Source organism: Cornus florida, unplaced genomic scaffold (assembly GCF_030987335.1).
Source record: "Cornus florida cultivar Cherokee Brave unplaced genomic scaffold, ASM3098733v1 CherokeeBrave_3.0.0_Hap2_Chr11, whole genome shotgun sequence".
In the NCBI taxonomy this organism is placed as follows: Eukaryota; Viridiplantae; Streptophyta; class Magnoliopsida; order Cornales; family Cornaceae; genus Cornus; species Cornus florida.
The window spans coordinates 70,363,670-70,378,658 of NW_026775581.1; the positions used below are offsets into that span (position 1 = coordinate 70,363,670).

The 14,989-nt window shown below is 33.7% G+C and overlaps 2 protein-coding genes across 2 annotated transcripts; both read right to left on the bottom strand.

The window, feature by feature from the left end:
- Nucleotides 1–3,747: 3,747 nt before the first annotated feature.
- LOC132281259 (uncharacterized) lies at nucleotides 3,748–4,092 on the bottom strand. The gene has a single exon (XM_059782977.1). The coding sequence runs from the start codon at nucleotides 4,090–4,092 to the stop codon at nucleotides 3,748–3,750; it is 345 nt and encodes a 114-aa protein (XP_059638960.1).
- A 3-nt stretch (nucleotides 4,093–4,095) lies between these two features.
- LOC132281260 (uncharacterized) lies at nucleotides 4,096–4,863 on the bottom strand. Its single transcript, XM_059782978.1, has one exon. The coding sequence runs from the start codon at nucleotides 4,861–4,863 to the stop codon at nucleotides 4,096–4,098; it is 768 nt and encodes a 255-aa protein (XP_059638961.1).
- Between the last annotated feature and the right edge of the window lie 10,126 nt (nucleotides 4,864–14,989).

Sequence of the window (14,989 nt, forward strand, 5' to 3'; positions counted from 1 at the left end):
GAGCATGTAATGTGCAAAATCAAAATCCATTGCAGATCGGTTGGGAATAAACCTATCCAGCTGCTATCCCAAAAGAACAAGATTAGTGTGAATTTCCAATAAAACCTATATATATATATATATATATATATATATATATATATATATATATATAAAGGCAAAATGACAGGAAAAAATCAGCCATAGAGTTTAAAACCCAGGAGCAAGATTAGTGTGAAGCCTATTGCGATGACAAAAGAAGGCAGGCAAAGATATTAAAAAAAAAAAAAATTAAATAAATAAAGAGAGTATATTTTGAAATCTAATATTTTCTTTATATGGAACACAAAAACAAAACCTGAAACTGTCGTTACTGTCTTCTATAACTATTTTGGTTCCTTTCGAGTAAAAATTCTTTGTAATCCAAGACAATAAGACATATGATAATATTACATTATTATCTCTTTTCCTCACTTAGAAACCTAACAACTGGAGAAATGAAAATGCTTACTGGTTCACCTTATAGCCTATTGGCTTATGGTTTGAATTATAAACCCACTGGTCAAGGTTCGAGACTGGTATATATAGAGAGGAAGCTATATGAGAAGTCACAGATGTTAGATTGTGAATCTTTTGGTCATTCTACCCAATCTTGCTCTTCTAAGCCCACTACTAAGCATACACAAAAATGGAGAATGAAGGAGGACGACTAGACCTAATTCGAATTAGTGGGAGGAAGTTATAAGGGAAAAAGGGATAAGTGTTGTGGATCCCCTCAATGAGGAATTGTGAAAAGAAAGCCCTAAAATGGCTATACCTATTGCTTCATTATCAAATATATTTGAATTCCCTTCTTCTTTTGATGTGTCTTTGATCACAATCTCATTGCACCTCTCTCAAGAGATTATGGGACCTATTGATTATTTAAACTTTATTGGGTCTATTTCTCTGAATAAAGAAAGAACTACGTAAATCCAAATTTATACAAATAGAAACAAAAACATATTGAGTGTGTTTTCCCTGAATCTTCATGTTGAATCCCATGGAAATCCAAACCAAGAAACCTACAGGACTATGACTTAAAAAATTATCTAATGATGTAAAAAATTCTAGTCGTGCAGAATCTATACAAGTTGAACAAATAAACCCTAAATTCCTGAAAACTCATATTCATAGACAATAAACCATCCAAATATGCTAAAGAAACCCTTACGTGAAACAAAATCAAAATCCAAGAAATTAATGGGAACATCAACCACAAAAATCTAAAGATATTGCAAACAACATTAGATATCGTCTAAAAAAAAGAAACATTCAAACATTAGACGAAGAAACCATAGTTCACAGTAAATCCAAAAGTCCAAGAAATTCACGAAGACAAACAAAAGAAAGAAAATCAAAAGGAATTCGATACAACAGCTAAAAGCATTTATACTTTTCGCATTTTCTTGAATTCATTGCAACAAAACAGAAAGCCGAAAATATCAATTGGTTGGTGAACATACATAAACACACACAAGTAGATGGAAACACATACTTTTTCGCACAAATTTTGCCTTCGAAGTTTCTGATCGGAGAGAGGGAATCGCGACACTTTTGTGTCCAATTCCTGAATCCAAAATTGATGTTTTAGGAACAGCATATATATATATATATATATATATATATATATATATATATGGATCAAAATTGTATAAAAACAGAGTAGAAATCCCAGCAAAACGATGAACAAGACTAGAGAGAGAGAGAGAGAGAGAGCAAGAGAGCGTTGATGAATGAGTTGGGTTTAAGAGAAAATTAGCAAAACCTCCACATATCAACATGTACGAAGAACGTGAGAACTTGCATTAACTCATTAAACAACATATCAACAACTTCTCCTCCACAACAATCAATCAAAACCTCCACATAGGATGATCCCATACTCCCATGCTTTCAACATTTTGTCACAAGAAAAAAAAAATGGCCTCCACATGGGCCGATGTAGCAATAAGGTAATAAAGTTCAAGATACACCATAAAATTGGTCACTTAAAGGCATGTGACCCCCCCCCCCCCCCCCGAGTATGAGTATAAAAAGCATTACAAATATGCAATCATAAAAGATTTTTATCGAACATAAAGACCATATAATGCCAAAATTTTGATGTACTTGATAGCCATGCAATCGACGCTCCCGTTGTTATCTCTTCCCAGCCCCTAGCGGGAAGACTACATTTGAAGTACATGCAAATCAATTAAACAAAATATAACACCAAAATATTGTACAAGTGGAGATGGTTAAATGAAAAAACTCAAAAATAAGGGACATATGAGCAGACAACTTTTTTATTAGGCGCTAGTAACCAAAAGCAAGACTCTAAACAAAATAAATAAATAAATGGGGTAACAGTAGTCAACTAAGATTATAGCAAAATCCTTTTTATTATTGTTTCTTTATTTTTTTATTCTATCAAATATGATTGGACTATTTGGACCACAAAAAATCAGAAGGAAGCCCGAAAATCTATTTGAAACAATTTTTCCCAGAAATACATACTTCCCTTTGAAAAATCAATAAAAAAGAAATTCTCAAACAATTTGCATGAAACCAAGTCCATTGGAAGCTTAAACACACAATTTTTCTTCTATCAATTTAAATCAATAAATTTTCTTACCGATTAAATCAGGTTTGAAGGAAAAGATAGGAAAAATTCTGCTTACAAAACAAGGATCACAACATGTTAAGATTAACTTCAAAAATCCATACTAATTTTAAAATCCAATCAATTTGAGCCAAAACAAAAACCTGTAAACTCATTAATAATAACTGATATCACATAATTTGAAGTGATTATTGTCAATTATGCTCATGAGTTTGAAACGTATTCGTTCACGTGATCTTTTAGACATTTAATAGAGAAACAAACTACCCTTTTCTCTATGTCATTGTATAAAAAAGAACAAGTGATAAATACCAAAAAGTGCCATACATACCTCATCGGTTCGCAACACAACAAATTGGTCTCTGCTGGTTATATGTGACAACACCTCACTTCAGGGACGGATATAAGTCCAAAATCCTTAATAAAGTAGTCCCCAAAGGCTCTAGACATTGCCAATCTGGGGCATTCCTCATTCGGCAGCCAAATTTTGTGCACCACAGGCTTGTCGTTTAAACTGAACACTCTTCCTTTGTACTGATTTATCCATTCAGCCTCATCTGTCAAACAATGTTGATAATGTAAACACAATGTTCATATAATTTTTGAGACACAAAGAAAGTGAGGAAGAGAGAGACTCACGAGGTAAATTGTGGTTGAAATAACAGTCATAATGCAGTAGGGGAGCTCCAAGGAATTAATTGTGAGGAAACAAGTCATAATGACTTTAATATGATGTTATTTTCCTAGCCTTCCGTAAGCATATAACATGTAAGCCCGTCCATTGTCACATAATCCCATAACCTCCTTGCTTTCACGACCCTCCAGCTGCCAGAAAACTCACACACCTATGATTAACACTCCACATGAGACTCATACGAGGACCCAGGAAAATAATTTCAATACCAAAATAAACCACCAGATGAATAATATAGATTCAACTTAGAATAAGTTACATCATACTTAGAAATGTTTTCTAAATAAGTTAGAAATACTATCACAACATAGTTATACTAACGCAGTAAGGGAGCTCCAAGGAATTAATAGTAATTACAAAATAATTCCATATTTAAGGCCTTAACACCTTACAAAATAACTCCACTAGAATTAGCAATTATATAACTATTCTATCCAGGTATAGGAGCCTTGCACTTTCGATGATTATGACCATTCTCGCCGCATCGCGAACAGTGTAACGACCTTACATTTTGAAATTGTGATTCGATTCGTTTAATACGAGGTCGTCCAGGGGGACGTGTTACCGCAGGAGGCCTAAGATGGGAAGCACCTTCACCGTCAGCAGTAGCAACAATAGCTGGATTCGGCATATCATGCATGGGGACAGAAGACATGAGATGTTCACATAGTTTTTGTTGTGTTTCAACCTTAAACCATGGATTAACCATCTCATAAATATTTAAAGATAATTCATAGATGGCATAGCATGCATGCGAACAAGGAATCCCACTCATGGTCTACTTCAAACAACTACAAGAATTTTCACTGCCAAATACCACCCTGAATGGTTTTCTGTCTCGATCATATATTGTACACTCAATAGGCGAAACACGCATCGACTGAAAACCAAGTGCTAACTCTTGCTCTTTTTTTATTTTCTCCTCAATACGATCCCCAACCGGGATAGTCCACTTCTGAACGTCCAAACTCTTTTGGTATAAAAATTTGCTGAGTCTTTGCATGTGTGTATCCATCAGCCTTGTGATTGAAAAAACCCTCTCTTCTTTCACCCATGCATTGAAGGACTCTGCTTGATTGGTGTATAATTTATCCCAACGCTTAGAAGTAAACATAGCATTTGACCAATGTTCAGGTGAATTCGCCAAAACCCAATCGCACAACTCCCCTCGAAATACCCGGATGGCAGCCAATGCATTCTTATACTCATCTACAGTTCGAGCATATGCAATTTTATCGAGTAATTTTTTCGCATGCTTTTTACCCGAAACCCTCAATCCTAAACTTTGTCTCCCAAGAATGGATGTAGAAAAATTCGCTGTTAGGTGACGAAGACACCATGAGTGGTACTGGGAGCCAAAAATATCTCTAATACAACTTATTAGGCTCGGATGCCTGTCGGTTAAGATTGTCACAATGCGACCATCTAGAATCTCTTTCACCTTGCTCAAGAACCAATGCCAATCATCATCATTCTCAGAAGAAACAACAGCATACGCCAAAGGCCACAAGCCATCATTCGCATCGAACCCCGTTGCACCAAACATTGTTCATTTATAATTGCCACTTAAGTGGCAAGCATCGATTGCTAACATGGGCCTGCAATAGTTGATGAAACCTTGTATGGAGCACCCATAAGCTACAAACACTCGCTTAAATCTCCTATCATCCGTGCACTCCCACGATGTAATTGTCCCAGGAATATATTCTGCTATTCGTTCACACAACCACGGGACTAAAATATAGCTATCCTTGGGATTTCCCTCAATGATATGACGTGCACACTCCTTAGCTCTCCACGATTGCATGTAAGTCATTTTAGCAGAAAATTCACCGTTTATGTCTGTGGAAATAGTCTTGGGGGTGCATTTAGGATTGTCCCTAACCTTGTTCACAATAGCTCGACCCATTTCCTTCGACCAAAAAATGGCTTTATAATCTGAAATGTCTTGAGCAGTGTGAGTGTGAACATTATTAAACCGCTTGATTCTCACTATATCACCACTTCCTTCACAACCAGCTGACAATTTCCATGGACAATTATTAACCTCGCACACAACTCTATAATATTTTCTGCTATTGTCCAAGTACTTGAACCGAAAATGATTACGAAGACCAAACAAAACGAGTGCATCTTTGAAATCATTTGGGCTGTCAAAAAGCTAATCCACGCAAAGAATGTCATCAATGTGTCGGAAAGAATCCCGATGCGCATTTATCGGAGGAAATGAAGACGTTGACGCAACACTTTGTAGAAGACCAATTGGCGATGTGGCTTCAACAAATTGTCTACAAGTGGATAAAAAGGTATATTAAAAATCACATAACCTATGCAGCGCATACATCAATGTATTACTTTAAATATATGTGTCTTACCTCTCACTATGATCAGTAGGAATTGTGCATGATGCAATTACAGGCGCTGCATCTTCCATATACACATTTAGCATGGGACCACTCATTACAAGCATCACTCTAAATCCAGATTCTCCCGTCATCCTCAAAAGTTCATTCTTGTTAGATTCGGTGGTATAATATATGACTTTACCACTCATGTTTGAAGATGAACGTTGTTGTAACTCATTTATAAATGATTCGTATGTTGTTGTTGTTGTTATCATAAAAGGGTCTGTGACACCGCCGATGTATATAATTTCCCCATTCTCATTTTTGTCAATTTTCCCATCAAATCGACAATAGCATATAATTTGTCTCTCATCCATTTGTCCAACTGCTTCGAAAATTGACTCATTAGTTAAAAAAAAAAAAAAAAAAAAAAAACTAAATATGAAGTTCAAAAAATAATGAAATATAAAACAATTAAATATCATAATTATATAATGTAATTTAGAGATCTATTTACAGCGAAACACTACTAATTCCCCCAATAGGGATAGGCGGTGTCAAGATTAAACTTTTCCTAAACACACACTACAGACCTTTTTCAAATCAAAATACAACCACAAAATCAATGCCATTGATTACTAGATAATTGTATCACTATGTGTACAACAAACATATATACAAGATGAGGGAGATTATGAGATGAATAGAGAGTTAAATAGGACAATATAAATTGAAAATAAAAAATTGAGAGTTAAATAGAGAGAGAGCAGAGTGTTGAATATTTTTCACACACATAATTTATATGTGTAAGTCTTGAAAATGGGGGAGACAAGTACAAGGGAATGTTGGAATAATAAATTAATACTAAATACATTTTTTTGATAAATTAATGCTAAATACATATATTAAAAAAGCCTCATTTATAGAGTTTGCTAGCTTTTGCATCAATTCTATCATGTGCGTAGATGCCTAAAGACATATTACACAGAGGTATACTCTACATGCCATTTGAGAAAGAGGCAACAATCTTGAATAATTCTTGATCTAAATTGAGTTATAATAATTAATTATACATAAAAACTAATTGGACTACCTATGTGTTGGTGGCTTTGAATTTTAACTCCTAAATTCCTAGGTTCTGCTGAGGATTTAGTCTGCAGTCATCAAAGAGCCTTGAATATATAGCTTGAATGAAAAAAGCTACCAAAACAAATAAAATCATTCTTCTTTAGCCCTCTGACTATGTGGGCATGGAAGATTCCCGTAAATAGTCTGGTTATCTTAAAATTGAACAAATTGTTAAGTTTCAGAATTCTTTCTAATAGGAACCATTTTTTATTTTTTGTATTACTTACTTTTTCCACTTCTATTACCACCCTTCCCCATCCAAAAGACTCAGCTTGAGTGGTATCTCATGTCGCTTCCAAATAAGGATTCAATTTCCATGTAAAAAATAATAGTAAAAAATTGATAAATTCTGACTCTTTTTGTAGGAGGATACAGATATAGCTGATTTTACATAGATATTATTTTCTAACGGAGTGAATTGATACTACTCATAGCTATCGAGCAATATTGTGGTGTGTATTGGTTGTAACTGACAATGTGAATTTAAAATTTCAAATGGATATAACCATGGTCAGTATTAATGGTTTTAACTAAATTTTGATATTTCCATTAAAATGGTATCTCTCTTTGATTTTGGATCATGTGTGTGGTTATTAAATTATGTGTTGATTTATAAGGTTGCTTTCAGATTTGGACGAAAATAAAATGAAAGTCTTGATAGTTTGTTGATGTAATGAGCTTAAAAATTTAAAATTATATGCTTTGAACATATATCTATATCAGTCCATGGCAACTACTGCTTAATGATAAATAAGCCGTGAAACTACTTTGATCATATGGAGCTTATTAGTTGCATCATGATTACTACTAGTTTTGTGTATGTGTTCCATTATGTACTAGTGAATGTGTGGTATTTAGGCCTATGGCCAGTGTGTGTGTGTTAAAATCATGTATAAACATACATATATATGACAAAGTCGTGTTATGTTTAAATATTTCAGCCCAACTCTTGTAAAAATCAGAACAAATTCATGTTGGTTTGGATGACTCCTAAAGGTTTTTTTTTTGGATGGTTAAACAAGTATTATTATACCATTTCTCTCAGTCCTTCTCTTTCTCCTTCCAAATCGAGGTATGTTAGGGTTTTCTCTCCCCTAATGGCACACGTGTTCTATGGACCTATATTAGAGTATAGTTCACACTATGATTCTTAAGATTGATATGCTTATTGATGGTCTAGTGCTGTTTCAATCTCCTCCTAACAGCACTTAACATAATCATAAACTAGATTTAGCTCAGCCATTTTGTCTTGAAGTTTTTCCTCAATCTCATTGGGAAGCTATTCATGTAGTGGCTGAAATATGTTTGTTTTTTTATGATCCAAACACACTCAAACAAACAAGAACAGTGACCAATAGCTAGCCACAGAAGTTACAATAGGTGTAGCTAGCCTATGACAAGTGTGTTTGTGTTAAAATCTAGGTCATACAATTCTTTTTAACAGGTGTAAATCTAGCTCCCATTCTCACGATTTGTTTGTAATTTAATTTTGTTGCTTTTGTGCTCTATCTACCACTTTATGCGACTTAGTATAAAACCAAATATAAATATTAACTTACTGAATTTTTCTGTTACTATCAAATACCATTAAAGCAAAATTACAAAATTAGACCCTCCCTCACAAGAAACAAAATTTTAAGAATTTATTAATCATTCTAATCGATTGCAATAGGCTGCCAACATAGTTAATTGAGAGTCGATAATTCAAAGAGCATTTCATTTTATTTTTGTCCAAAGCTGAAAGCAACCTTACAAATCAACAAATAATTTCATAATCACACACATGATCCAAAATCAAAGAGAGATACCATTTTAATGGAAATATAAAAAAATAAGATGTTTGGATACAATTAAAAATCAAAAAATAAAAGTACATGAAGCACCAGATTTAAAATTAGATTCCTCATAAGTACAAATAATTCTTTGAGACTACGCTTTCATGAGTACAAATAATTCTTTAGGAGCTCCGAGAATTAGTGGGGTAAAACCATGTATATCTCGATTGCGAGAAAAATATATAATGCAGCTAAAAGAGCATAGGAAGATTTAATAAAGCAATCCCCACAAAAATCTATAAACTCTACCATGTTTGAAGGCTTTTCTCTTAAAAAAGACTTTAGTAGTACTACACTTATCTGTTTCCCATTGAAAACTTTAAATCACCCATTAGCTGTTTTGATTTTGATTTTGATTTTGATTTTGATTCCTTTCCTAGTGCAAAGACATGTAGTATCCGTATTTACCTTCACATAAAGGTGGTGTCTTTGGTTTGATTGTAGTGCCAGAGTTTTGGACCAAAAAAATCAGATCCACCTCAAAGAGAGAGAGAGAGCTCTCTCATGTAGCCTTTTCAAAACAGAGCAAAATACAAAGAAATATTGTCAGTGTTCCCTCAACCTCTTCACTCCTCATTTATGAAACCTGTCTTTCTTTATTTATTTGACATCAAAGCTCTATCAAGTGAAATTCTCAACTCAACTCACAATATTATATATATATATATATATATATATATATATATATATATATATATAATATGTTTTTGGAGTAAGTGTTGTGATTCTGTACACAATAGGAGATTATTTATTATCTATTATTAGAAAATCGAACAGATAAAATGAGAAACTTTGGGAATACCCCCCCTAAGGTAGTGTGTTTAATTGTGGCATTCATATTAAGTCATCAATTTAATATGTATGTTCCACAATATATTTATATATATGCACGGGTGTAGAATATATTAGATAAAAAAGTAGTGTTACTCTTCAATTTATACAAAAAGTAGTGTTACTCTTCAATTTAGTTCTAACTTCTATTTCTACTTTGATTCCAAATAATGCAAAGAGGTGTCATATTCTGATCTGGTATAGAGAATGCTACTCAAAACCTAATTCTCAGAAAGCTTAATTTCTCTATTAAGCTCTCCTCTTCGCACTTCTTCAGCTCTCACGGCTGTTGGGGAAGTTCTTGAAAAATCGGCAAACTCTCTCTCATCTCCCAGAGAAATGCTGCCCAGAATTGACGAGAGTGGCAGGTTTTGCAGCCCCAGAGCCGCCAGAGAGATCACCTTGTATGTCCCCCTCTTACCAATTTTTGTTTTTCTGTGTGTGTATATATATAGAAAGTTCGGGCTATTTGTTTTGGTTCTTTGATGGGTTGAAAATTGCTTGAATTTCAATGTCAGGATAATTATTTATGCGGCGTGTTTGGAGGGTTATGACCCAATTCGGCTATTCAAGAAGAGAATCAACGCCCGAAGAGGTATTAGTATTACCAATGTTATGTCTTGTTTTATGACAATATGTTTATCTTTTTGGGTTTTTCTGCATCCCTTTTGATAAAACTGAATAAGTACTTAATTTATTTATTTATTATTATTTATATAACTGGTGTTTAGATAACTACCTACTGCTTTATATTTTCTCTTTTTCATCTCGTTAGAAACTAAATAACTTCCAAAGCATCAGTCTTGGACAGAATTTTGATCGAAATTTACTTCTTTCTTTCATTCTCTCTTTCTTTTCCCGTAAATACAATTTAGACGTAAAGGTCATATAACAGTTTTCCCATTATTGTTCGTGTCTTGTATTTTCAACTGAATTTGGGCTTAGGTATAAAGCAGTTTGCACTCTTCACCAGTTAGGGGGGGGGGGGGGCGCGGGGGGAACTTGTGAGCATATCTAGAAATTTGTTGTTTAAACCCATTCAAATTTCATGAACAGATGGTGAAGAAATCTTTTCCATTTCTGGTCATTGCATGGCAATATCTTAGACTAAATTTTTTAATCGTTTAAAAATGTTAACATATTCAATCAGTCTACTAAAAAGAATTATTTATCTAATTTATTTAAATGTTGGTAATTATCAGACACCAAGGCCATCACTGACATGCTCTAAAATGCTATGTTTCCCTAGTGAAAACATTTACCAAAGACTTCCAACCTTGTAAGCTAAGGCACAAATCATAGCATAACCATGAAGATTTGTTACTTCATCTCTGAGTCACAGTCCAAAGATCCAAACAGAGTAGCTTCTTCCCTTTTGTTTTATATTGAGAACTAAAATCTTTATTAGTGATTCTTAACACCCAAGATATTAATCATGAAATTATTATAAAGCATTTTCATTTAATTGAACTAAACTCAAATTTTATATTTAATTACATTTCAACCACTAAACCACAACAAATATAGTATGTATGAAAAACCTGTTTTTAATTTAATATTGTAGAACCAATACTAGTAATCTTAAACAATTCTTTTATTAAGCAAATGCAAATGGGAATGTAGATTTCACAAACATTTGATAACAAGTGTCCCTACCCAAAGACTATCACATGCATGCCTCTTTACAGTTTACATTTATTGATTGTATCATAAGGTCTCTAGAGCAAATGACTTATGAAGATAGGATTTAAGCTTGTTACCTTGGCACAAGCTAGTTAGCTAACTAGTGAAATCCAACAAAAAGCCTGTAGGCACCACACGTACTGCCACTTGCTTCCACATGGTCCTAGTAAATTTAAAGAACATGAATTATTTGGATTTAGGGACATTGAATCTCTACTATACACAGGTAGGCATTAACAGTACAATGTTTAAGTTTTAAGATCAGATTAATGTTCTATAAAAAAAAATTCAGCAGGTAACAAAGGACATGCATGGAAATTTGTTTTTTATCCTGTTTAATTATGTTTTCTTCGGCAAATTCCGAGTATTTTAAGTATGAAAACCCATGCTAGTGGAAAGATTGTAGGATAACATTTGGGATTTCAGTTCAGTCAACGTATAAAGAAAGCATGAACTCTTCAAAAACAAGCAAACCTAATTACAAAAGAAGAAGAAGAAAAATAAAAAATAAAAAATAAAAAAAACATTTGATTAATTAAGTATCTACTTTATGAAAATTTTGCCTTTGTTGGTGGGATAAAACTGAGTTTTAAAAATTAATTTTGTCACGCACAAGAGAGCAACATTTTGTTACGCACATTTCAAACATATACAACAAACAGAGCAACAACAATCTTGATTGCAGAATAGAAATTATATATATATGATTGCATAATAGAAATTATAAGAGGAGAATATATATAAACATAACCTACATGAAAATCAGACATCCAATTGGAAAAAAAAAAAAAATTATAACACTAAATCAGGACCATAATCATCTAAAAAATAAACGTGTGTGTGTTAAGAGGGAGAGAGTACTTACCATATTACTATAACAACAATAAATGAATGGCAGAAGTGGAGAAGTGCTTCGCTGGGTTACAAAGAGGGCGCACCAACGACGGTTAGACGTGGAGAAGTGCTTTGCTGTTACAGAGGGGGAAAGAGAGAGGGCTTGAATGAGGGTTAGGGCTCAACGGCTACGCTTCAATCCTGTTACAGAGATGGGGGGAGAGAGAGAGAGGGCTCTTAAGGGCTCTTCACGAATGAGATGAGGGAGGGTTAGGGTTCCATGTTCGGTGATGCTGTGTTTGCCTGGGCTTGCTTCGCTGGATTTGTGACGCACGACTGTGTATTTTAGGGCAACAATGCTTTAGAGTTGGGTGACTAAATTAAACGGGGACAATAAGGTAAATGTGCTGGAATAGTGAGAAGGGCATTTTAGGCACCACAAGTTTTAAACAGTAATAATTCATGGGCCATGTCATCAATTTAGTCAACCTCATTTTTAAGAAATATGAGACTTTGACTCAGCCTCTTGGTAAATATGAAACCCTAACCCCATTTATATGTAATAATCCCTAAAATAAAACTCAGCCCACTTGCCCAACGGACATAAATTGCAAGGACTAGCAAACCTTCTTTCTCTGTTCATGTGTTTAGTTATCAATTTTTTTCTTTATTCAATAGTCAATTGACAGAAGCAAGAAGGTAAATAACTAACTAACTTTATTTTGTTTTTTTTTATTATTTATAAAATACACTAAATTGGGGCCAAGTATGATTTTACATATTATTGTTTTTTCATTTATTAAAATACAGTCATATAGTTCAAGACCTCAAGCCGAGTTTTGATGGACATTGAGATCATCCATAGCCATTACTTAGGGGTGAACAATGGGCGGATTGGGTAAGATTTGGGTTGGGTTAAAAATGAACGGGTCAATGGGTCAAGACCCATATTCAATTCGTTCAGAACAGATTAAAAATAGACGGGTTAAAAATGAGCAGGATCAACCGTTATGACCCGTGAATTCATTAATTATTATTTTTTTTTAATTTTATAGACTTTGAGATTGGATCAGCCAACATACACGTGTATAATTCGTTACAGAGCTAGAGAGAGAGAGCAGGCAAGAACGAGCATTTGATTGATATACCTATTGACAACAAATTATATTATATTAACTTAGATTCTGTTTGGAGATTCCATAATTCTGGTTTCCCCTACATTTTTAACTGAGATTCTGTCACTTCCTGTATCTATTTCTATATATAGTTTATATCTGAAGCTACTATTTCTTTACTATATGTTGCTTACTTAAATATATTTCGTTTATATTAATATTATGAATTTGAAATTGCCACCAAAATAAAATACTTCCAGGTTTATGGGGTGCCATTAATAATTGAAAGTGATACCTTTTTTTTCATCGTCAATATTAGGTTCTTATATTTGCCATTTTCCAGAAAGGTATGCGTTGTAAAAGAGTTCTATTATACTCCATATTTTAAAATATTTGGTTGAAGAAATTTTGTAAAATTTGACAAGGCATTAATTAATTAATTATGAGCATCAGTTAACATAATATAATATAATACAGGAAATTATATTATATTAACTGAGATTCTGTCCAAATACAGCTTCAAATCATCGCAGGTTCGCAATTTCTCTTCGTATATTGCTTCAGATATATGTTTGCATCCAAAATATCCGTATAATACGGAGTATATAAATATAATTTTTTTTTTTTTTAATTTTTAATTTTTAATTTTTAAAGTTTTTAAATTATTTATTTTTTTAGAATAAGTTTCTAGAGAGAGAAACTTAGAGAGGGGATTGAAAGAGACAAATTCAGAGAGCGAGAGGATTATGAGAGAGAGAATTCTAAAGAGAGAAATGAGTTGAGTGCAATATCAAATAGATGTGTGTTGTATGTTTATTATGTGATTGGTGAAATATGATCCATATTCAACCCATCTTGACCCTTAAATTAAGTGGTTAAAAATTATCCAACCCATCTTGATCCTCAAATTAAAAGACGGGCGAATATGGGCGGGTTGATGGTTCCCGACCTATTTTGCCACCCCTACCATTACTTTTCAGACGACCAATATTCAAGGATCATGACAAGCATTTGTTGTAGTTGGAAGTTGTCACGACCCCGAATTTTTTAATAAAATTCTTCAATTATACAAATTTAAATACATCAAAATACACCGATGATCTCAAAAAAAATATTCTCTTTTATACAAAATCAATTTCCTCACAATATACAAAATTCTCCAAATAAAAAAATTTTAAATTTGGCAACGCCAACTCTTATCATTACTTTCCAATACAAATTCTTCACTCCATCAGAATCCCACGTAAGAAAAGGAAATCAAAGCACAATCAGTAGGCCCCGCGACTACATCATTACAATTGCCCTTCATCACCTTTCTTCTCAGCCGTCCACCTCGCCTTCTTATCCCTTCAAATACAAATTACATATATATATATATATATATATAAAGATCAAAAAAAAAAAAAGAGTAAAGTACAAAGACACCCCCTGAGGTTTGGGGAAAGGCCAAGCAAATGAAAGTTGGCTTATTTTTGGACAAACACACCCCCTTGTGAAATTTGCCCTCCAAACAGAGCCTTAAATCATGTGAAAAGTCCACTTTACCCTTCACTATTTTATTAATTTTAATTATAAAATATTAAAAACTTAAATGGCCAAATTACCATTTTCATCTCTCTCTATATATACTTATATATATATATACACACACACACACCAACAACCAGTTACCCCTACCCCCAACCTCCATAATCCCTAACCCCCAACCTCCATAATCACCACCCATTAAAGAAGACGCTGAAAAGGAGCTCTGCCACTGCTACCTCCTCGACCTCGTCGGAGCTCAGCCTCAATTCAGGCGGCGAACTCGACCTCGGACAAGCCGGGTTTGACTTGGATTGACAGAGACGTTTCCCACACCGGCGTCTTTGATTTTTGACAGTGGCAGATAGTTAATGTTT